At 44.3% G+C, this 24176-nt stretch overlaps 1 protein-coding gene and 1 long non-coding RNA gene across 3 annotated transcripts in view; one reads left to right on the plus strand and one right to left on the minus strand.

Annotated features, from left to right (window-relative positions):
- Positions 1–7702: 7702 nt before the first annotated feature.
- LOC122493240 lies at positions 7703–13077 on the minus strand. Its single transcript, XR_006299849.1, has 3 exons — positions 11824–13077; positions 10344–10474; positions 7703–8095 (listed from the first exon to the last, which is right to left on the minus strand). It is a non-coding gene; the product is annotated as an uncharacterized LOC122493240 (long non-coding RNA).
- Positions 13078–13093: 16 nt separating this feature from the next.
- The window catches only part of RBM20 (RNA binding motif protein 20), a 195788-nt gene continuing 184705 nt past the window's right edge, over positions 13094–24176 (plus strand). For both annotated transcript variants that reach the window (XM_043597496.1, XM_043597497.1), the window contains exon 1: positions 13094–13467. In XM_043597496.1, coding sequence (XP_043453431.1) covers positions 13292–13467 — 176 coding nt within the window. In that variant the 5' untranslated portion in view covers positions 13094–13291. The remainder of the gene's footprint in view (positions 13468–24176) is intronic.

Here is a 24176-nt window from a genome sequence, read left to right on the forward strand (position 1 = left end):
CAAAAGGCATCCCTTGTTCTTTGACGGGACAATTGAACATCATAAAGATGTAATTCTCATTAAGTTAATCTATAATTTTAACACGATCCTAATAAAAAGACCACATTCCCTCCCTCAGGAGAGTTGACTTCAGAACTCATATAGAAAAATAAACACACAACCATAGCTATAAAAAACCCCAAAAAAGAAGAGCTGTGAGAAACCAGGCTTGTCAAGAAATAAATGATATTATGAAGAATCTATAATTAAAACTGGTAAATGAATAGACAGACTTAGGATAAAAGAGAAAGTTCAGGAATAGACCTAAGCGCATATGGAAATTCAGCATACGATAAAGATAAGACTTAAACACAGGAAGAGCTGGTTCTTTTAATAAGTGGTGTTGGGGGCAACTGGTTGGCCATTTGGAGAAAGATAAAATTGGATCCATGGCTCACCCTGGACACCAGAATAAACTCCAACTGGATCAGAGGTCTCAGTGTAAGAGAGAAAGGCATGCAAGTATTGGAAGAAAACAGGAGAATTTAAAAAATAATCTCAGTGTGGGGGAACTTTTTAAACCCTAACTCTGACTCAAAATCCAAATGTAACAGAAGAAAAGATTGATGAATTTCTCTGCAAAAAAATAAAGTGGAATCAGCATGGCAAAAAAAATATAATAAGCAAAATCAGAACAGAGATACTGAACTAGGTGGAAATATTCGTCACCTACGTCAGAGATAAAGATCTAATTTCTCTAATACATGAAGAGGACTTAAAATTGAAGGGGAAGGAAACTCTCCAAATACAAAATACAAATGGAGGCAATATAAAAATGGACAAAACAGACAATTTTTTTAAAAAGGTATATGACAGTCCTTAAATACCTTTTGTGAAAAGGAAAGCAACCCTATGTGGATATGACATACACATGAAAGAGAAAGGAGGGGGGCAGGGAGGGAGACACAGAGAGACAGAAGAGAGAAGAAAGAGAAGACAGGGGAACACAGGTTATGTTCTTTCTTTACAAAAGAAATCATCTAATAAATGTAGATGGATTGATTCAATTAGAAAACCCTCATATATAGCTGGTTCTAGCAAGGATCATGAGTGGATGCTAAAACCGCAGGCGAATGACGATTGGGGAATAGGACACTTACATAGTCTCCAAGTGTCATGTCAAAGATGGTTTCTAACTACAAAGGGAAAGAGATGGGATCTTGAGATCTGCTTCAATCGAGGGAGACAACTTCACATCACCAAGTAATGGAGCAAACTGGCCTGATGGGCCACCTTGTGTGAAGAATGGAAGATAAACAATACCACCTACGTAGTCTTCTTGTTGAAGTATTTTAAGCTAAACTTAGTAATGAGAAAATGATAAGACAAATCCAGAATATAGACTATTAATTCTGCAGGGTGCCTGGGTGGCTCAGTTGGTTGAGCAGCTGACTCTTGGTTTCAGCTCAGGCTATGATCTCACGGTTTGTGGGGTCGAGCCCCATGTCAGGCTCTGTGCTGACAGCATGAAGCCTGCTTGCGATTCTCTCTCTCCCTCTCTTTCTGCCCCTCCCTAGCTTGTTCATGCTTTCTCAAAGTAAATAAATAAACTTTAAAAAAAAAAGTATAAATTCTGCAAATCCTAGACTCTTTAAAATTGTCAATGCTATAAACGACAAAAAAAAGTGTGAAAACAATTATAGGATAAAGCAGACTAAGGAGAATAAAAAATACAATACGTAAAACGTGTATCATAGATTTAAACAAAAAAAGCAAATATAAAAGATGTTATCTAGACAACTGGGAAAATTCGTAGATGTAGAGAAAATAATACTATATTATTATATCAGTGTTAAATTTCTTGCGTGTCTTGATATTGTGGTTACAGAGAAAAATATCCTCGTTCTTTGGGAATACTTGGTATTTGGGGCGCCTGGGTGGCACAGTCGGTTAAGCGCCCGACTTCAGCCAGGTCACGATCTTGAGGTCTGTGAGTTCGAGCCCGCGTCGGGCTCTGGGCTGATGGCTCGGAGCCTGGAGCCTGTTTCCGATTCTGTGTCTCCCTCTCTCTCTGCCCCTCCCCCGTTCATGCTCTGTCTCTCTCTGTCCCCAAAAAAAAAAAAACAAAAAAACAAACTTGGTATTTAGGGATGAACTGTTATGGTACCTACCACTTATTTTCAACTAGCTTAGCAAAAATGAAACAAGAACAAAGTGGTTATCTGAATCCTTGAAGCTTAGTTTGAAACACACATTGGAAAAACTGGTGTTCAGACACCTGGGTGGCTCTGTTGGTTGAGCCTCTGACTTTGGCTTAGGTCATGATCTCATGGTTCACGGGTTCAAGCCCCACGTCGGGCTCTGTGTGGACAGCTCAGAGCCTATAGCCTGCTTCTGTCTCCCTCACTCTCTGCTCTCCCCCACTTGTGCTCTCTCTCTCTCTCTCTCTCAAAAATAAAAATAAACATTCAAAAATTTTTTTAATAACAAAAAAAGAAAAAACTGGCGTTGAAATGACCTTCATGACACGCCCTTAAAAACCTAAATCTGAATTGTTGATGGTAAGGGGTTGTAGGAACACTCAATTATCATAAAAATCATCCTTGATGAAATTGTTCTTAATGAACAGCCAGCAATGGAGAGGCTGTTACTCGTCCAAGATTACGGACAGAAACAGAAGACTAGAACATGAGGAAAGAATGCCATATTATTTATTTTATGTATTTTATTATTTTTTTTATTTATTTTTAAATTTTTTTTTCAACGTTTATTTATTTTTGGGACAGAGAGAGACAGAGCATGAATGGGCGAGGGGCAGAGAGAGAGGGAGACACAGAATCGGAAACAGGCTCCAGGCTCTGAGCCATCAGCCCAGAGCCCGACGCGGGGCTCGAACTCACCGACCGTGAGATCGTGACCTGGCTGAAGTCGGACGCTTAACCGACTGCGCCACCCAGGCGCCCCTGTATTTTATTATTTTTAAGAATGCTATCTTACTATCTGTGCCACAGACTATGTGACACTTCTTTTTTCTCTTTTGTTTTCTTAACCTTTTGAAGAAATTTTATTAAGGTATAACAGATGCAGAAAGAGACACAAATCATAGATGTGTAACTTGTTGAATTTCTATGACACATCCACGAAACCACTATCCAGATAAGAAACAGAACAATCCAACAGTTCAGAAGCCTCTGTAGGGCTAAGATTGAAAACAGCTTGAGGATCACCCAGTGGATGCTTTCTTTTCCCCTGTTTAGTTAGTAATATTTATTTCATTTTTTTCAGCAAACATGTTTTGAATACCTTCCTCTGTGTCAAACACCCTGAAATGCATGTTGCATTCCATATCACAGTATTCATTCTTGGTAGGCACCTACCATAACAGAAGTTGTTTATATAACATCCTTTCCAGTTAAAGAATAGATAGATGTTTGTCAGGCTTTCACTGTCCAGCATTCACTCATTCTTGGCACCCTTAGATTTTTCCACTAAGGGAATCACAGACTCTCCAATTTCCTTTCTTTCTTCCGCCCTCTCTCCCTCCCTTCCTTCCTTCCTTCATTCCTTCCTTCCTCTCTCTCTTTCTTCCTTTATTTTCTTTTCTTTCTTCCTTTCTCTTTTCTTTCTTTCTTTCTTTCTTTCTTTCTTTCTTTCTTTCTTTCTTTCTTTCTTTCTTTCTTTCTTTCTTTCTTTCTTTCCTCTTTCATCTCTACACCCAACATGGGGCTTGAACTCATGACACCGAGATCGAGTGGCATGCTTTCTGACTGAGCCAACCAGGCATCCCCAGACTCTCCAATTTCCAACATGCAGGCTTCAGGTGGCATTCATGGACTTCTGACACCAGGGATGAGCATGTGACTCTGGCTTGGCCAATGAGAGTATCACATTTTCTGGCCATAGATGGGTTCATGAATAGGAACATGTCCCAGTCAGAGCCAATGAAACGTAATAAGGATTTGGTTAGGATCACTGGGTCAGGCACATTCACTTTTCTGTTAGACATGATCAGAGCGTGGGAGGGGATATTGATGTAGAAATGCTCAGAGCCATTTTGCCACTTCTGAAGGGCCACCCCAGCTTCAGAATTTCCATGGCATTGGCTGAGGTCTCCATGGAGGTTTTATCACAGCCCACTTCTCTTTCTGCCCAACCCTGCTTCCTTCTCTTTGCTTCCCTGAGTATTGATCTCTGGAGCAGCAGCACATCTCTGTCTCAGAGTCTGTTTCCCAGGGAGCCTAACTTTGGCAGACATGGTGTTGAACACTCACCTAAATTATTCATTCCACAGATGAATTCTGAAGACTTACTATGTGTCACACATACAGCATTGTGGCTCTCACAGCAACCTACGGACCTCGTGGTGAGGGAACTGAAGCACACAGTAGCTGGGTAACCCATCCAGGGTCACACTGCTAGTAAGCAATAGAGTCAGGATTGAAAGCCAACATCCCTAATGATCCTGCTACAGACAAACCAATGGCAGAACTAAACACCACCCCAGATTTCCAGATCTTCAGAGCCAACATCCTTGTGCAGAATCTTCTCCTGCCTCCTATTATCACTTTATCCAAACATCTTGCCTGCCTTCATGGCCCTGGAATTGGAACTGAGCTCAGCCCTCCGAGGCTCCTCTGGCTGTGAATTCCTTGATCTGGTTTCCTGGGTTCTCAGATCAAGGGAACACAATCCCTCAGCTCCTCCCTCTCCCCCAGTCCCTGGCTTCCCCGTATTAGTTTCCTAGGGTTGTTATAACAAAGTGCCACCAACTAGATGGCTTAAAACAACAGAAATTTATCCCCACAGTTCTGGAGGCCAGGGGACGGAAATCCAGGTGTGGACAGGGCCATCTGAGACATGAGGGGTGGAGGGGGAGAACCCTTGTTAGCTTGTGGGGCTGCCTGCCAGCGCTCAGTGCTCTTGGACTTGCAGCCAGGCCACGTGGTCACGCGGCCTCCTCCCTGTGCAATCTATGTCTAAGTTGGCTTCTTCTTGTAAGACACCAGTCATATTGGATGAGGGCCCACCTAATGACCTAACTGGACTGCATCTGCAAAAGCCCTATTTCCAAAGAAAGTCACATTCACAGATGCCAGGGGTTAGGGCTTCAACAGATCTTTTTAGGGGACACGATTCAACCCATAACACTCCCTTAGATATTTTAGACATGTGTATTTGCTCTTCTCTGGGGAGAGGGGAGCAGAGTGAAGCAGACATGTGATAGGGGAAACCCTATCCCTCCCCAATCCTAACAGGCCTTCTATGGGATTCTTTAAATCATCAGAAGTCAAGTTCCTCAGTGAAACGTTCTGAGGAGCAGGCAACCCCCCCAGCAAGCCCCCATCCTCAATAAATCCCCCACCTCCAAAGACTGAACCAAACCACACCCCTCACCCCTTGCACTCTCTTGGGGGCCCTCCTCTTACGGATTCAAATTTTCTGAGCTGCCTGGTGTTTTGTGACCAAGCAGGTCATCATCACAGCCACTTGTACTGAGAGATGACTCTGGGCCAGCCTTGTGCTCAGCCTCGCAACAAAAGAAGGAACAATTTGTGATCCCCATCTTATGGCCAAGGAAAAGGGAGAGTGGAGAGTTCACAAAGCAAGGCCCAAGGTGCCTGGCTGGAAAGGAGGAGAGCCAGGACCCAAGGCCGGGGCTGCAGGTCTCCTCCCCACTGTGTTCTGACAGTACTCCCTTTTCCCTGCTTCCCTTCCAGATGGTTCCTGCAAGTCTATCCTTTCACCCTGGCGCTTTTACATGCAGAAGGTGACTGCCATCCCGATTCAGCACCCTCCCCCTTTCAAGAGAAGACTGTGTATTATGATCACTGATTCCCCGATGCAAAGTTCAGTCATCATTATGTGAAAACCAGTCAACAGCAGCTTGCTAAGCCCCATTCACATGCCAGATGACACTGGCCTATGTGCTTTACATTAAAAAAAAAATTCCAGCTTTATTGATGTATAATTGACAATAAATTGCAAGACAGGTTAAGACATGGTATGATCTGATGTATGTATACATTGTGAAAGAGCTCCACCGTCTGGTTATAACTATCATATCCATCACTTCACAGATTTATCTTTGTGTTATCAACCCTTGTCACCATGTTTTACATAGATCCCCAGACCTGTTCATTGGTTTTTTTTGTTTTTTTTTTTTTAAGTAAACTCGACATCCATCATGGGCTGGAGCTCATGACCCCAGGATCAAGAGTTGCACACTCTAGCCACTGAGCCATCCAGGTTCTCCAAGACCTATTCATCCTAGAGCTGAAAGTGTAAGTCCTTTTACCACTCTCCTAAGTGCTTTATATTTAATCCTCACAGTAATCTTACCGCGCGGGCATTATTACTCTCATTCTTCAGAGGGAAACACTGAAGCTCAGAAAGGTGAAGTTACTTGCCTTAAGTCATGCAGCTAACAGATCCTGGGTCTGGGTTTCTAATCCAGCTATTCTGACTGGAGAGTCTATGCCGGGAGGGGCTCGGCAGGGTCTCCTGCAGGGGGTAGCCCTGGGATGACCAAAGGTGCCACATCAGGGAGTGGCACTCGTCCATCAGCTCCAGGCCAGCTGCAAGGGTGCCCGCTCAGTGAGGTCAGCACATCACAGGCTCTCACTGTTCCTGGCGTCACACTGGCATGCAAAGGCCTCTGGTATTGCCTTCCATAATGGTCACCTGATCCCCGAACTGGTGGGCAAACAGCCTGAGATGTTTATTCCCTGATGACCAACCGGTCTGACAGACAGACAGCCCCAGTGATAAGAGAAGATGGGAGGAGGTGATTGGGGGGAGGGGCTCAATAAAGGAATCCCCTGACTCTGAGAAGTGCTGTTTTGCTTGGCTGGGGCCCTAGTCACACTACCAGCCTCTGAATGACAGTGACATTCCCCAGGGATTAAGCTTGCAGTGTAGAAGCCGGGTCTCCACAGGGGGTGCGGAGCCCCATGGAACTTAAATCACGCAATTAGCCACCAGCTAACATTTCTCCCACATTCATTTCATAGCACCATCGTCTCCCATCCACCCCCCCCCCCAATTCAGCTGCGACTTCTTTTATAACACCCCTTATATCCTGCTGCTTTCTCTTGGAAATAGCAAAGGAGATAAAGCCATTTTCTGGATCCTTCAAAACACAGCTCAAAATTCTTTTCCAGGAAGCCATGCCCACATAACCCTGCCCTGGCCTGCTCTGAGCCCCCCGGGACTCTGAATTCAAACCACAGTTACTGGTTTGTCGCCAGGTACTGAAAAAGTGGTAGGACAGAGCTCAAGCCACCTGGCTTGGGGCAGTGATGCGTTCAGGGAAGACAAAGGTGCTGGTGTCACTCTTGGTTTGGGATGACTGCTTTTCTGTTTAGGAATAATCGATACACCTCATGGTCCAGAACCTGGATTTTCTGACGCCAAGCCACCTGCTATACTGATTATAACACAACACCTGTGTAGCTCATTAGCGGACAAGGGGGCCTAGATGACAAATCCACCATCAGAGAGATGGAGGCTGAGCCCTTCCTCACAGCCAATGAGGGACCTTCTCTGTGAGTTGTTAGGCAGAAAAGAACCTCATGGGTCATGTCCTCACTTTTCCTCAGCTAAAGTTCCCTGACTGTCTCCTTCAAATTCAAATGTGCATCCAGTTCCATGAGTAACCATATTATTTTTAAACAGCATCCTTCAGCCACTGCCTCTCCTGGGTTTTCAGAGAGGTAATCCTTAGTGAAGCCAGCACAGGATTTTATTTTATGATTGTTTGGAAACATATCCAGGGATTCCAAGGAGTTCAAGTAAAAGATCATGCTATAGCTCTGAGAAAAGGGTCAGCATATGGAGAAAGCTCACCTCAGGGGGATGGAAAAGAGAATCCAGGTCATGTGGAGAGATGGGAGATGAAAGAGAGAGAGATTGGAGACAGATATCAGAGATATCCAGCCAGGATTTAGCAGAGAAACTTCTGGTCTCAAAAGCCCATAATACCAAGATGCACCATGCCACCATACAGAGTAGTTAAAAGTCCGATCCCAGGGGTGATGAAGACTGGGGTTCGATCTACAGCAACACCACTTAATAGCTGGTCAGGTGGCTGAACTTCTTTGAGCCTCAGTTTTTTAATCTGTAAAATGGGCACAAAAACAACCACCTGGTGATTGTAAGGAATTAAATGAGAAATAGTATGTACTTAAGACAGCTTGGCATAGAGTAATATTCAAAAAAAGCAGTAACTGTTATCATTAACCCCCAGATAACAGTTACTACGTTGTGACTCACGTTGATAGGTTGATTAATGTTTATCCATCATTGTCAAACTAGTAAACTGTCTAACTGTAGCAACATGACTGCTGACAACTTAATAAGTTAATTATTCAACTATCTCTACTGGGTTGTTAGGATGTCAAAAGGCTACTCTGGACAATACTTTGTCCAATGTGTTTCTTCATTCTTCCAGATGGATTTTTGCTTTAAAAATAAATATCCTATTAATGTGCTAAGTATTATTAAGAATTACTAGTTGAAGAAATAATTAAGTTTTGTAGTTAGCTAATTAAAAAAGCACACGTTCATAGTAAAAAAGTTTCAAACAATACATATACTTCAATAAAATTGTATTTCAAATATTCAAACAATATACAAAATCACAAAAGGATAAAGTTCTTGCCCCATCCCAATTTCTAGAGGTTATTACTATTTTTTTTTTAATTTTAGAATGTTTATTCATTTTTGAGAGACAGAGCATGAGAGGGGGAGGAGCAGAGAGAGAGGGAGACACAGAATCTGAAGCAGGCTTCAGGCTCTGAGCTGTCAGCACAGAGGCCGATTTGGGGCTCAAACCTACAAACAATGAGATCATGACCTGAGCCGAAGTCTAACTGACTGAGCCACCCAGGTGCCCCAAGAGGTTATTACTGTTAATAATAAATTTCTTGTAGAATTTTCTAAAAATGTTTTATGATCTTTGACTTTACATATATTGAATCATACTGTTGAGGAACTTATATTTTCTACTCAGTAACACATCTTGGAAATTTCTCCCTAGCAGTCTGTATAGATTTGCCCCCTGCTTTTTAAGGTCTACGTTGTATTCCCTTGTATGTAGGGACCACTCTTGATGTACCCAGTCCCTCACTGCTTGGCACTATGGTTGTTTCTAGCTTTTGCTGTTATGAACAATGCCACGATGAACTCCTTTGTACATGGGGCTTTGGTTGTTGCTACATGTAAACGCACAGTATAAATTCCTGGAAAAGTAACTACTAAGTCAGTTTGCTTTGTGCAGTTTTAATAGACACTGTCAACTCACTTCCAAAGATGTTGTAGCAACTGACATTTTCACCCACTAGTGTGTGAGAATGTCTGTGTTCTGCATTCACCAGCATTGGGTGAAAATTATCAAACATTACAATCTAGTAAATCTATTAAAAATAACAGTAATAATATACATATGTGGAATAGCAGTACCTATTAAGGGATCTCATCTGCAGAGATGAATGTTTACAATCATCGCTGAGAATGGGCTGGTTCCCCTTTGGGAAGTTGCAGGGAGCTAGACCAGGGTCTGAAGCTTAGCTCCACTGGTTATCATCCTAGTGACCTTGGACACAGGTTCATCAAGTTTCTCTGTCTACAAAATGGTGATACTAAATGAAATAAAACATGAAAAAGCTCCTAGAACTAGCGTCTGGAACCCATCAAATATTTATTAATATTAGGAAGCACGGCAGAGTCTGTGGCAAGTTTGAGAACGACCCTAGTAAGTAACAGAGACCTGGGTTCTAGTTCCCCCGCAGCCTTCCCACTACTTTGCCCAGTTGCTTAATTTCTCTGAATTTTCTTGCTTGTAAGATGTCAATTTGGATCCCTCCTATTATTTTATTGATTTGGATAAATATGAGGGGCAGAGTTGAGCCACAGTGCAGGTGACATTTTACATTAATTGGAAGACACAGGCAACATCACAGCAAAAGAAGACAGGTGGAATCTCATCTCCATGTCTGTCACTGAGGCAGTGAGGAGAGGTTAGGGACCAGGTCACCTAACTGCGGTCCTGTTTTGGCCTCTTAAAAGCCAGGTGACCTGGCGCAAGTTCTTGCAGCCATCTGAGCCTCAGTTTTCTCAATTCTAAAACACAGATGACAGTAGCTAGCTCATGGGCCATTGTGAGTATGAAGTAAGAATCTATGAAAGCACTCAGCAGCTGACTCCTGTTAAATGTTCAGTATATTCATAGACAGCAGAAGTCTCACTGTCTGATCCTAGTTTACTGGTAGATCGGGACAGACAGGATGCTTCCGCGAGCGGAACAAAGAGAAACGTTAGCAGCCCTCACCTCCCAGTCATGCTCCCCATTTGTCAAGGTGACTCACGCAGCCTTTTTTCTCACTTTGGTAACGGTGAAGCGCTCCCTGGCGGGGTGGGGCTGGGGAGGGCACAAAAGCAAGAGTGCTACAGTTTCTTAAATGGCTGCAACCCCAGCTGGGGATCTCTGTCATTCTTCCTGGAAAGAAGTGGGAAAACACAAGTTAAAAAACATTCTTCACTGGTACTGCTTAGTCTGCTTGTTTGCTATTATCCTGTACAACATTTTGCGGGGATTTGAGGCAGAACACGAACAAGCTTTGGGTTTCTGCTGCAGTGTTTCCCTCTCAATTTGTATCTGCTTCCATCTAAATTTCAGTTATTACATAAACATAAGTTGCAAATATTAAGCTATAAATGGGATCTCTGAAAAGCAACCTGTGAATTATTAATAATTTTCTATTTTGAAAATTTCAAATTTACGGGAAAAAATGCAAAGAAAAGCCCAATGAATACTTAGATTTTACCCACTGTTATTATTTCGTCGCATATGCTAATGCATTAGTTTTGAGGTGTAGAGAACTGCATTCATATGATACGGTCTCTCTTTCTCTCTTTTCTGCCAGTAGAAGTTTTATAGGGATGGATGTAGGTGTATCAATACTGTGACTCCTAGACACTCAGCTTCCTGAAGTTTGAGATCTGTTGTTGTATTTGGCTATAAGGTTGGGATACAAGGAATCATGTTTGTAATAACTGCTGGATTGATACCTCCTGCACCAAATTTGCACGATACATGATCCCTAAGCCTAACAGGACTGTGTAAGCCAGGTCTTTCATTCCCAATCTACATATTTGGTAACTGACACTCAGATGTTGAATCACTCCATTGGTAAACACAGGCTTGTCTTTTTGACTATAAAGCCCTTTTCACAAAGGTTTTTGGGGATTCTCAGACGGAAATTTTAATGCAAGCATATGGGAAGTTTTAACTTTGGTTTCTGGGAGAGTTGCAATGTTAATTTCAGGTAATTCCTCAACCAGGGCTCCCCTGGGTGGGGGCGGGGGGAGGCAGTGGAAGGTGGAGGAGTTTTATGGAAACCATAGTCAAGAACTCTATTGATAGAAACCAGAGATGATGAGCTAACCACTCAGCCTCAGAAGACTCATTTTGGGATGGCCACTTACTAGTCATGTATGGTTGGACAAATCGCCCTGACGCCCTTTCATTCGTGAAATGGGGGCAACAACCAATACCTGGGTTTTTAGTGAGACTCATTTTCTGAGTTGTGACGATCTTTATTAACACAAGGAATTGACATATCATTTTATTTGTAGGAGGAAGGAGGGAGGGAGAGGGAGGGAGGGAGGGAGGAAGGAAGGAAGGAAGGAAGGAAGGAAGGAAGGAAGGAAGGGAGTGGATGGTCCATTTTTATCTGTAGGAGAGAGGGAGGGGTAAAGATCTAGGTGGATGACAAAAATCAAGGGAGGCTTAGTTTCCTGAGCCTGCGGGGGGTGGGGGTGGGGGTGGGGAACTGACAAACTCACAGTCTGGGGAGAGAAGAAACCATTTTTCAGGGAATTCCGTTAGTTGCCACGTTCCAGAGAACGCATCCCCAGAATGTTCCTTCACGTGGCTGTGGGAGGAGGACGCTTGGGCTTTGAGACCCCCAGCAAACTTCTTTCCAGGTCACGGGACACTCTGGCCTTCGCTCTGGCTTCCAAGGCACCCAAGGGATGCTTTTTCTTTGCTTCCTCCGGGCGGCCAATGTCAGGATTTGGAAAGCTAGTGCGCCCAACGCACGGTAAGGATCTTCTGGATAACCACTCTCCACGAGCTCTGCCCAGCTCCTAGATGTTTCTATGGCACCGGGTGCCTCCCCAGACCTCCAACTCTCGGGCCAGGACATTAAGCTGCACCTTGAGCGTGGCTCCTCAGCGCAGATGCCCGCGGCCTCAGCTGTGAGCTGGCGTGTGCAGGTGAACTGGCGCGTGCAGGTGAACTGGCGCACACGGGCGCGGGGACAGCGAACGGAACTACACAGGCAGTGATGGTGGCGGCGCGATGTCAGCGAACTCTCTCCTTTTCATCCTTTACATTTCTACTGAGATTTCGCCAATACATAACAAGAATACAACATATACATGGTTTTGTCTTTGCGCTCCCGGGATCGTAGCGGGGAAAATGAAGAGAAACCACGGCGGTCCCACTGGCTGCTTCCGGAGACCCCTGAAATCAGCAGCCGGAACTGCTAGTGTGGAGAGCCCTCGGGCCTGGTCATGTAAGACCGGAGGTTAGACGTCCCACCGAAGTGGGGGAGGTTCCGGACTTTTCCCCCCGCCGGGTCGGGCCCTTCGGACGAGAGTGGCGCTGGCCGGGCTCCAGACGCCGGAAGGTGCCAAGCCCCACTCACTTCGCCCTGGCGATGCGCGCGGACGCCCCGGGGCGCGCTCCGTCCGGCCCGCTTGGCAGGAGCGCGCGAGGTCGCGCGCGCGGTCCCCGGGGACAACCCCGAGGCGGCAGAGCTCCGGGCAGAGGCGCGAGCGCGGCGGCCGGCGGCGGGCTGGAGTGCGTCTCGCCGCCTCACGCGGTTGCGCTGCGCTGCGCAGAGCCGGGCCGGGGACCGTGAGGGCGCAAGGTGGCGGTTGGCGCGCGCCGCGCTCCCCTCTCCCCTGGCCGCGCTCAGGGTCCAAGGGCAGAGCTCCGCGGCTCACACCGGCGCTGAGCAGCCCCCCAGGGGCCGAGCGGCTCCCGCCGGCCGGGGAGACGCCCCCTGGTCCCCGCCCCCGCGTGGCCCGGCTGGGCTAGCGGGAGCGGCGGTAGGAGGAGGAGGAGGCGGCGGAGGAGGCGGCGCCGCCGGGACTGCCTCCTCCCCGCCCCTCGCGTCTCCTCCCCGCGCCACCGGGAAGGACAAGGGGACTGGGCACGGGGACCCCGGCCAGTGAGCGCCCGTGCCCCGGGGCCGCCCTTTGCGCGCGCTCTCTCGCCTCGAGCCAGGGGCCGGCCTCGCCTCACATGGTGCTGGCCGCAGCCATGAGCCAGGACGCGGATCCCAGCGGCCCGGAGCAACCCGACAGAGATGCCCGCAGCGTGCCGGGTGCACCGGCGCCCCCCGCGGCCCCCGCGCCCCCAGGCCCGCGAGGGATGCCGCCGCCGCCGCCCCCAGCCGGCCTACCGCAGATCATCCAAAAGTAAGAGGAGGGAAAGGCGAGCGGGGACTCGGGGTGCGCTGTGGCTACATCTCTCCCGTCGCGGCTGAACTCTGCGCGGCCGCCTTGCGTGTGAAGTTTTCGCGTCCTCTCTCTGCGCAGGGTCGGTGTCATTCTGGCTGTGCGTGAGTTTGGGGATAGGAAAGCCAAGTTATTTGGGGGAAATAGGTTTGTTTTTCCTTATCCCCTTTATCTTCAGGAAGGTTACTGGATATTTTGAACGAGAATAGCTCACATTGGGGGAAAATGGCCCAGAGACTCTATTTCATCCCTCTGGTCCCAAGAGGCCGCTGGAATGTGCGGGGAGCCGTGCGTGAGTGTGTGTGCGCCCGTGAGGGTGTGTAAGGAAAATGCCGCCACCAAGCAGCCGCCCTTCATGGTGTCCCTGGCGTAGTCCGCGGGTGGCACTGGGTGGAAAGGATGGTGAGGGTTTGTAAACAACACGTTTGCTTTGCAACACTGAAAGAAGTGTTCACGCTTTTCAAGAAGGCCCTCGCCAAGAGCTCTTAGCCACGCCACGGCCACCGTTTTGCATGAATGTTACCATCTTGCGAATCTTAGGAGCCGGCCCTCCCAACCGGGGAGTAGGTTGGGGTGGCCCCGAGCTCAGAGAAGGTCTTTTTCCGCCCAGTTTTTGGGGGCGTAACAGTAAAACGCGGATCTTTTATTAGTTCTTTCGAGATCTTTTTGATAGTTTAAGGCCTAGAATATTGGTTTGTTTGAAGGATCTTTATTCTCCTGAAGGCTTCCCTCAGCTTGTCCTGAAGTCAAAACCAGTTTCAAGAGCGTAGAGGAGTCTGAATGATGAGCGGGTGGGTGAAACTGACGATTCGGGAGAAAGGCTCCCAGTACAGCCAAGTGCACCGTGGGGAGCAGAGCGGGGTGTTTGCAGGGCTGCTGTATTGATGCTTTGAGTTACACAAACGTATGAAAATGCATTAAGAGAAAAAAACAGCGATGGGGCGTAAATGGAAGTAAATGGCGTTTTAAACGTTGTTCGAAAGATTGACTTCAGAAAGAATAGTGAAAATTCAAGTTTGACATCAAAAAACACTGGTATCATATTTCAGAACAAAATGGTTCCCCTCTTGTGACTGGTGGAATACGAAAGTTCCTTTCGTGACAACTTTTTGCTTTCATTCGATTTTACCTGACTTTCAACGACTAACAAGATGCTAACAATTTGAACATGAAAATGATTTACACTATTTTTGTTCCTATTCTGCAAAATTATTTCAGCTAAGATTTAACTAAATATGATGGACAGTTTAAGTACGCCATTATTTAAAATTTATCTTTAGTTCTTAATATAAATATAAACCAACAGAGAAAAAGATGTTTAAAACTAAAGCTTCTTTACTAAAAACAAACAAATTGGCTAGTTATTAATTGGAAAACATCTGATGTGCTTCTTACCAGAAATGTCTTGTGGCTTGAGATTAAGCTACACATTAAATTTATTGAGTTTGCTGTGGTATTGTAAATTGGTTAATGCGTTTTCCTATCATTTGAATAGGAAAAAACGAGGAATTTTATGTTCACAGAAATATCTTTGTAGATCGGTGTCTCATTTACCCTGTTCTCCCCATTTTGAAAGTTCTGTCTCTGAAATATGTTACTTGAGGAGATAAGAACTTTTCAAAGGTGACCCCTTCTGCTAACAGTCCAGGATGGGAACTTCAAGAAGAGCCTAATGGCCCTGCCTTGTTTTGCATCGGTGACAGATCAGTGTTCAGGGGGCCACGTTCAAGTAGGTGATTATGCCCCTGGGAATGGATGTTTGTGCGCTTATGTTTCCAAAACTTTCTCAATAAGGATGATCTGAGGTTTGCTCCCCTCAGAACCCACTGAAATTGCGCTGGAACCAGGCATAACGTGGCAAATGCTTTACGGGTCCATCTTTAATGCGCTGAAACTTGAGCAGGTTATTTTGAAACTACGTTTGCATAATTTAATCTGAGCATCCATTTTTATGTAGTTATGAGGTGCCGGTTGCCTCAGCCATCTTTGAGAAAACGCAGTGGGGAGATTGCCCTCGGCCGCAAAATCGATTGCCCACATCTTGACTGAAAATTTTGTGAGCTAGAGCTCACAGGATAAGATTCTTCTCTGGTGGATGGCCTATTAAATACATCTTATTCGAGAACCTTTGTTTATTCTAGGTATTTTAGTGGGGTCATTATGTAATTCGAAAGAGGAGAAGCTTTGAACTCTTTCATAATGATGCAGATGATCAATGTTATTCATGTGCATAGCGTGTGAGGATTACAAGAATTTTTTTCACTTCTTAATGTCTGTGTTTAGTGATTTTCATTTATATCAGCTCGCATTTTGGATAAAGTCAAGGACTTTGATGAAATAATAGCCATGATCATAATAAAAGCCTGTTCCTCTTCATGTGTGTCATATTTGGTCTTAAGAGAACTGCTTTATTCTGTAAGTAGCTAAACGCATGAGGTGTGATGTTGAATAATGAGACTGATTTTGATACTTGTTTTATGATAGCCGGTCTCGGTACTCAGGAAGATTGCAACGAAAGTTCATTTCTGTAGAGTGCTTTTGTTCCAGTCAGGTGTATTTAGTTTTCTTGTTACTGCATTCTTAGCTTCGGTCAAGAATCGCCCCCGACCTTTCTGCTCAGATTGACCCCTGACTCCTGGCCCATATTAGCATCACCTGTAAAGATCATCAGCCATGTTTAGACATACAACTAGTATCTTGTAAGATCTTTGTTTTAAACTTGCCTTCTCTAAGCTGGCCAATGTGGAGATATTGTTGCGTAAAATGTAAAGAAGCATTAGGTAAACCATTTGGGCAATAAAAAATATAAATTACAACTTAAGATTTCGGATGAGTTCAGAAAGTCAGAATAATTTGATGACCTAAAATATGTGTATTCTCCATATTAGGAGAAGACAACATTGCTGTGCGCTGGTGAGTGTTTTACAAGGACTTATCTCCTTAAGCATTCACAGCATTTTATTTCCGAAAGTATTTTATGTTTTAATTTTGTGCTTTCAAATCAAACCTAATTCTTGATTTACAACTAGTTATTTACTAACCTGGATGAACAACAGAAGCTAAAGTTCAGGTTGTAAGTTTTGAAACTTTCTTCCCAATGGAAACAGAGTCAGTAAATTCTGTGTGAAATATTGAAGTCCGTTGTCACATGCAACTATACAGTGTCACTAATCATGGCGAAAATTAACCAAAGAAGCACACACTCTTCTGTGAGGCGAACACGTACGTGATTTTCCTAAATAATCTGACTGGCGGCAAAATATTACTTACTGTTTAATGCATGACATTAGTTTGTACATCTGAGTATAGATGAGTTATTTTATTTCCTTTCCAGATTATTTTGATAAGCAGTGACTAAAAGTCAATTATAAAAATAGAAAAGGTTTTGGTTTAGCATTTGATAGCTAGTGTTCCCTACATGTATAAATCCAGCTTCGATTTCTAAAGTTTGTGTCGTCTTCTGCATAGCATTAGGACACTGGCCGACTGGTTTCAGAGGAAAGGCTCCCCAGATTCAGTACAGAAAATGTTATAAGTAGTTATTCTGTTTGCAGGTCATTTTACAGACATTCTGCATTTGGAAGGATCTCCAGGTTACTCTTAGGGAGCAGTGTGCAGGAAAGTTGTGTGTGATGTCCAATCACTTTGATGGGCATGTTGACAGTTCCATCCAGGATCGGGGAGGAAATAAGAATTTGCCAAAAACGGACATTACCTCACACTCACACTTGGTCCTTTTCTGGAAGGAGGATGGAATTTCTAACATCTGCGCCAGTTTCTAACATCAGTTTGAGTCCATTTTTAGGGAAAACAAGGATACACTTGTACAAGGAATTTTGAAAATTTTGAACACAGTCTTACGCTGCACGTCGTTCAGCAGAAAATATCCGAGAGGATTAAGTGTTTACCCAAAACAGGGAAGGAGAGAGGGTGGGTTCTTAGCATTCTGAAAAGTTTCTTTGCGTCTCTAGAAAGGTTTTTTTTTTTCGTAAAAATTTTTTTTTTCTTTAGGGTTTATTGTGATCTGTAGTTTTAGATAGTAAGTGTAGCCATCCAGTTATGAGTTGTTGTTTTTTTCAAATTGCCAAAGAGATCAGTATTATGAAATGTAGTACATTATTCCCATTAGTCATGGTAAGTGACTATGCATATGGTGTACATAGAGCTGTTCTAATGTCAGTGCTGTAAGGGGGGGCGGGAGAAAAAAATGATCCCCCATTTTATTCTTCTATCCACTTGTTCTCTTGCTACCTTCTTAGCAGTTGATCAAATTAATAATTTAAAAAGCCCAAATCTGTTGGTTGGAATGTGTTAAGATCTGATCGGTTAAGATCTCTTTGCCTGTTCTTATAGTCACAGGGGGGAAAAAACCCCACCAGGACTGACTCACAGTGAAATGATCCCCCATTTTCCAGTTTCTCTGTCTTTCTCTGATTTATTTGTCTTGTGGCTGCAGGTTCCTTGACTCCAGTTAAACTAATATTTCTTCCCTGCCCCTAACAGCTAATCCTTAAGTAAATAAACTGATACGGCTCCATTCACAGTACTGATAAACAAGAATCTAAAAAATGCTAGGAACTGGGGTCTAACCAAGGGATAGGAGTAAAATGGACTGAACCAAACACGGGAAGCGAGAATGGAAGAAGGTTGAGATAGTGGAGTTAAAACTCCAGAGAGAAATTGGGACGCAGGGCACCCCCCCTCCCTTCCTCCACCGTGGTCCCCCTGCCAGACAAAAGCTTGAAAGGGTCTCCTATGTCAGAAAATCCCACTTAATCTGATTTTTATTTTCTGCCACAGTAATTATCTTGTTTAGGATGGTCTGACTGATATGATCTTGTATATTTGAACAGGGAAAGTTGCTGTGGGTCCACAGCTGGTGCGAGTGACTGGTAGCTGTGTTTAGAATAGTGCACTGAAAGTTTTGCAGGAAGTAAAGTGATCCGTAGTCCAGAATCAGGGCGAAGATGGTAATTAGTGGTTTGTAGAAAGGAGCACATGGCAGTTCCCTTTCTGGTTAATGGACCTGGCCGAATCTTGCTGATATGTGTGATATACTGGAAGCCTAATATTGCTTGTTCCCACCAGTGAGAAGACTGGGAAATCCTGACTTTAATTAAAAAGGCACATTTTTGAATTAGGAATGTGAATTTGGTTCCCAACACCACCAACAGGGTGTTGGTGGTAGGCTGATAATTTGCCTGGCTCAGTGGCTGTTCACTTTAAATTGCACCCAACTAAGGTTTCAGTCTTCCAACATTTATAGACAGCAAGTTTCGTTAGGTACAAGTCCTCACTGGCAGCTGTTTGAGGAGGAGGTGGAAGGGAAGTCATCCCCCCACCCCCAGTGTTTTGTTTATGTATTTGCATATGACACATATATCCACCTAACAGGATAAAGTCTTTGCAGTAGCAGAAGTTACAGTGAAATTAAATGATCTTCCTCTTTCCTACAGTTCCTGCTGGATTTTATAAATAAGTCCCCTGATGGTTTACAAGGCAACTTTTCCAACTCGACGACAGCACATCTGTCAGGGAGATGGTACATATTGATGTGAATGTACTTTATGAGCAAAAGGCGCGGTTAAACAGCTTGCATGAGGATGTGCTAATAACTTGCAGTTTAGTTTGGTGAATAAATCTTTCCATGTGTTCAGAGACAAAAGGCTGGGGGTCATGCATGTGTTCAGGGGTGGTTGTCATCCCATGAAGATAGTTTTCACGCCACTTTTCCCTTCTTTAATGTGGGTATTTGCTTTAAGGATGCACCAGGGCCATTTGCTGCTGCCCTTTCTATGCACCTGCTTTCTCTCGATCACAGTAATGACCCATCAGTTTTCAGTGGCCACTTCCCGCTCTGGCCCAAGCCTGGAAACCGCCACTCACGGCTGTCTGGACATCTTAAATACGTCTCAGATTTTGCAACTTGTCTATAGATTGTCTCCCAAATATGTTTTTGGCTCTTATTACACCCACCTTTAAACCTGACCTCTTGCATCATGATGCTAAAGGAGTAGACAAGGTCATCTATACAGTATTTTAAATATGATTTAATTTCATTAAGTTACTTCTTGTAGATTACTTTGAATTCATTGATGTAATCATTTAGATTACTTTGAATTCATTGATGACTAAAATGATCTAGGATCTGCCTGGTGTTGGAGAATGTAAAATGCACATCTTTGATCTAAATTAATTGTTGGGTTTCTGACCAAGAGGGTCCAAGAGGAAAAGAAAACCCTGGACTGGGAACGAGTGACCTGGACAAGCCAATTAACCTTCTTAATCCAGCCTCTCTGGAGGCTGGAAAAAAATTTTTCCTTTCAAGAAAAAGTTATGTGAATCTCCAGGAATATGGTTGAGTAATCATCAGTATAGAATGCCTCCCCTCTCCTATACATCTGATACAGAATATATCCCATATCAGTTACATTTTAGCCATGGGCATAGGTACATGTTTGTGAGATTGCTCACACATGGAAACAGCAATAATTACAAAAAGAAATCAAATGTTTCCTCCAACATTTGCAAAGTGTATTTAGATCGGTGTTATAATTTTAAGTCAGAAAAGTAGATAGAAATGTCAGTGACAAGGCATACGTTTTATACTGTTTTCTGATCACCAGAAATTTTTAAAAATAAAAATTATTTTGGAATGTTAATTACTTGGGACTGTTGAAGTGAATACTTGAGTGTTCAAAAAGAGTGCTGTTTTCAATGCAGGAGGCAATACTTTTCATTTGTCTAAGTTGGATTGTATTCAACCCGGGCAGGTGGGAGTGTGTTTGGTGACCGTGTTGTTTTCAGAGGCACAAAACGTCAACAGGACCTGCGCCCGCGTCTCTCGGAGCGGGGCTGGGCTCGGCTGGACGTGGAGTCCGGAACCGTGCGGCGCAGTCAGTCGGCCCCGTGGGCCCCAGGGAGCCGCCCAGACCTCAGCCTGAAAAACACTTCGCGAAGAGATCCTGAGTGTTCAAAAGCAGAGCCTCAGGCTTCCGGGTGGCCTCCATGAAGAGACGAAATGTTTCCAGAGCCTCCCAAGGACTGGGTCTCCTTGGGGCCCTGCGACCTCAGGACTAGCAGCGTCATCCGTAGACTCCAGTTACGGAGAGGATTTGTTTGACACTTGAAAAGATACTTTTTAACCTTCTGCATAAAAGGGGAATGGGTTGTGTGGTTAAATCTTGCTTTATATATAGACTTTACATTATATGCATAATGAGGATGAGCACGGGAGAGTTACTACAGCATTGTCTAGAAGAACAAAAAATTAGAAACCTGCTAAATGTTTCCCAGTTGAGAAAATAAACCACTGCTTGCTCCTCATGTACCATTCGGCAATTACAATAATAATGTTCTCTTACGTTTATTACTATGGAATATAAAATCATATGGAATGTAATAGGGAATATAGTATTGTTAACTACAACAAAAAGTACAAACAGCATGTTACAAGGGATGTCACGTTTTAAAAAAAGGTATGTGAGTGTGTGTGCAGGTACCTGAAAGTCTGGAGAAACATTAAACAAATACAAAGATGCTAACAATAGTTCTAACTCTAGGTGATTCAATATTAGTGTGTGTGGTTTTTTTTTTTTTTTAACACTTTCTACTTTTTTTTTCAGTGAGTATGTATCAATTTTATAATCAGAAAAAATAAAACTCTGTTTTCTTTTTTTTAAATGTTTTTGTTTATTTTTGAGACAGAGAGAGACAGAGCATGAGCAGGGGAGGGGCAGAGAGAGAGGGAGACACAGAATCTGATGCGGGCTCCCGGCTCTGAGCTGTCAGCAGAGAGCCCGATATGGGGCTCGAACTCACAGACTGTGAGATCATGACCTGAGCCGAAGTCGGACGCCCAACTGACTGAGCCACCCAGGCGCCCCAAAACTTTCTGTTTTTTAAAAACAAAACTAGGAATAGACATTTCATATTGGTATTGCACTATCTTTAAGACTGAACTGCCCGTTTGTGTCTTAGACTTCAGACCTGGAAGGCCTCTGAGAGCTGCTTTAGCCCAGCCGTCCTGTTTTTCTAGGTAAGGCAAGTGAGCATCAGAGAAGGCAAGTGAATTATTCAAGGTTACGCTGCAAGGGCAGTGGTCGGGTTGGCGCAGGAACCCTCATCGCCCTGTGTATTGTATTTTCTGCTAGGCTACCCTGTTGTGTGCCTGGAGATGGAGAAGAGAGAAATGGAGAACATTCATAAAACAGCCATTTATCTACTAGCACTAGTCTGCTCAATCCCCCAAGGGGACTTGAAAAGCATCCTTAGGTATGTTACCTTCTCTCTGCTCCCTGTCCAACCCCCAACCCCCACCCCCGTGGGTTTTCTGCAAATGGCGGTAGACTGGCCTCTCCAGAGCATCTCATGCTCTATTTCATTCTGCCAGACAAGCCAGGCATCACATTTTGGGGTTTTTTGTCCTTGAAGTATGTAAGTTGCATAACTGAGTTCTGTTACCATAACAAAGGAAATTAGTCTTAAATAATTTTCCCTAATGAACACTAGGTTTTTAGCTTTTCCCATTTTCAGAAAAATGTCTCCTATAGCTCTTTTTAAAATCCCCTGGCTGAGATTCACAAGTGCATTTGTTTATGATGTCTCTTTTATTTCTTTTATTTTATTGTTATTATTTTTTAACGTTTATTTTTTTATTTAATTTTTTTTTTAACGTTTATTTATTTTTGAGACAGAGACAGAGCATGAACGGGGGAGGGTCAGAGAGAGAGGGAGACACAGAATCTGAAGCAGGCTCCAGGCTCTGAGCCATCAGCCCAGAGCCTGACGCGGGGCTCGAACTCCCGGACCGTGAGATCGTGACCTGAGCCGAAGTCGGACGCTCAACCGACTGAGCCACCCAGGTGCCCCTAACGTTTATTTTTGAGAGAGAGAGAGAGCGAGCACAATGGGGGAAGGGCAGAGAGAGAGGGAGACACAGAATCTGAAGCAGGCTCCAGGCTCTGAGCTGTCAGCACAGAGCCCAACACAGGGCTTGAACTCGAGAACCGTGAGATCACTACCTGAGCTGAAGTCGAAGTTGGATGCTTTACCTACTGAGCCACCCAGGTGCCCCTGTGAGGTCTCTTTTAACTTAACAACTGTACCCACCTTTTTCCGTTCTTCATGACCGAAGATACCAGGCTATGTTGTCTTGTAGAATGAGCCATGATCTGGATATGTTATTATTTCCTCATGGCCAAATTCAGGTTAAGCGTTTTGGCAAGGATCTGCAGTGGATGCTGTGTATTCCACTAAGTTTGATCTGTTGGTTAACGTCATCACTGACAGATCTCTCCATCGTAACAGGACATTTTTTCTCTTTGTGATCTCACGGCTCGTGAGTTCGAGCCCCGTGTTGGGCTCTGTGTTGACAGCTCAGAACCTGAAGCCTGCTTCCTATTCTGGGTCTCCCTCTCTCTCTCTGCCCTCTCCCGCTCATGCTGTCTCTCTCTGTCTCTCAAAAATAAATGAATATTAAAAAAATTTTTAAATATATTTTATTTTTTTAAGTAAGCTCTGTGTCCAACGTGGGGCTTGAACTCATGACCCCAAGATCAAGAGTCGCGTGCTCTCCTGACTGAGCCAGCCAGGTGCTCCTGTGGTTTTATCTTTTAATTTCACCATGTTTTAAAAGCCCCTTCAATGAAATGTGGGACTGAAATGATAAATAAATTCACGTTAGAATGGATTAGTTTGGGTAAATGGTTTAAATCAGTAGGCCTTGCGAATATGTGTGTGTTGTACAGGCCCCTAGATACTATCGGGAGACTGGATTTTTCTCATCCTGACTTCACCGATGGGGCCATTCACTTCCCACTTAACCTCCACGGCAGGCATTTTGTCACGGGCTGCAGTATTTTTTAATGTTCTTACAGAGAGTATCAATCCCCCTTCATGCTCATGGCATGAATCGATGCTAATGTAAGTTTTGCTAGCTCACACGACATTTTTAGGCATCCTCTTGAAGCTAAGTCAGCCCTTTACAGAAACCTTTTATTTTCCTTTTCAAAACCACTATATGAAGCTGACTTTAAAAGTGACTCATGACTTGCCCTGGAGCCTAAACTGGGTGAGTCCCGGAGCTGGTCTGTGCCTACCAGTTTGTTCATGCTTTTTAGATTTAAATTACATCGCTATTTTTGCCTCTTCCAGATCGGTGCTCTTATTTTCATGCACAAAATATGTATGGGTGGGGAACATGGTGTGGAGTGGCGAAAAGAATCCAGAGCAAGCCTGCTCGGTGTTCTAGATTCAGCTTTGCCACCACTCTCCCTGAGCCTCAGTGGTCTCATCTGTAAAAGGGAACGATAATAAAGTGAGTAGCAACTAACCTTCATTGGATGCTTCCTGTGTGCCACCAACTACTCTAAGCACCTTGTGTAGGCTACATGCATTTAATCATTAAATCCAACAATAATCCCGTGAGGGAAGTGCTGTTATTCTCCTCATTTTACAAATGAGGAAATCAGGGGCGCCTGGGTGGCTCAGTCGGTTGAGTGTCTGACTTCAGCTTAGGTCATGATCTTGCGATTCATGAATTCGAGCCCCACATCGGGCTCTGTGCTGACAGCTCGGAGCCTGGAGCCTGCTTTGGATCCTGTGTCTCCCTCTCTCTCTCTCTTTGTCCCTCCCCCACTCCTGCTCTATCTCTCTCTCTTAAAAATAAA

Source organism: Prionailurus bengalensis, chromosome D2 (genome assembly GCF_016509475.1).
Source record: "Prionailurus bengalensis isolate Pbe53 chromosome D2, Fcat_Pben_1.1_paternal_pri, whole genome shotgun sequence".
Classification (NCBI taxonomy): domain Eukaryota; kingdom Metazoa; phylum Chordata; class Mammalia; order Carnivora; family Felidae; genus Prionailurus; species Prionailurus bengalensis.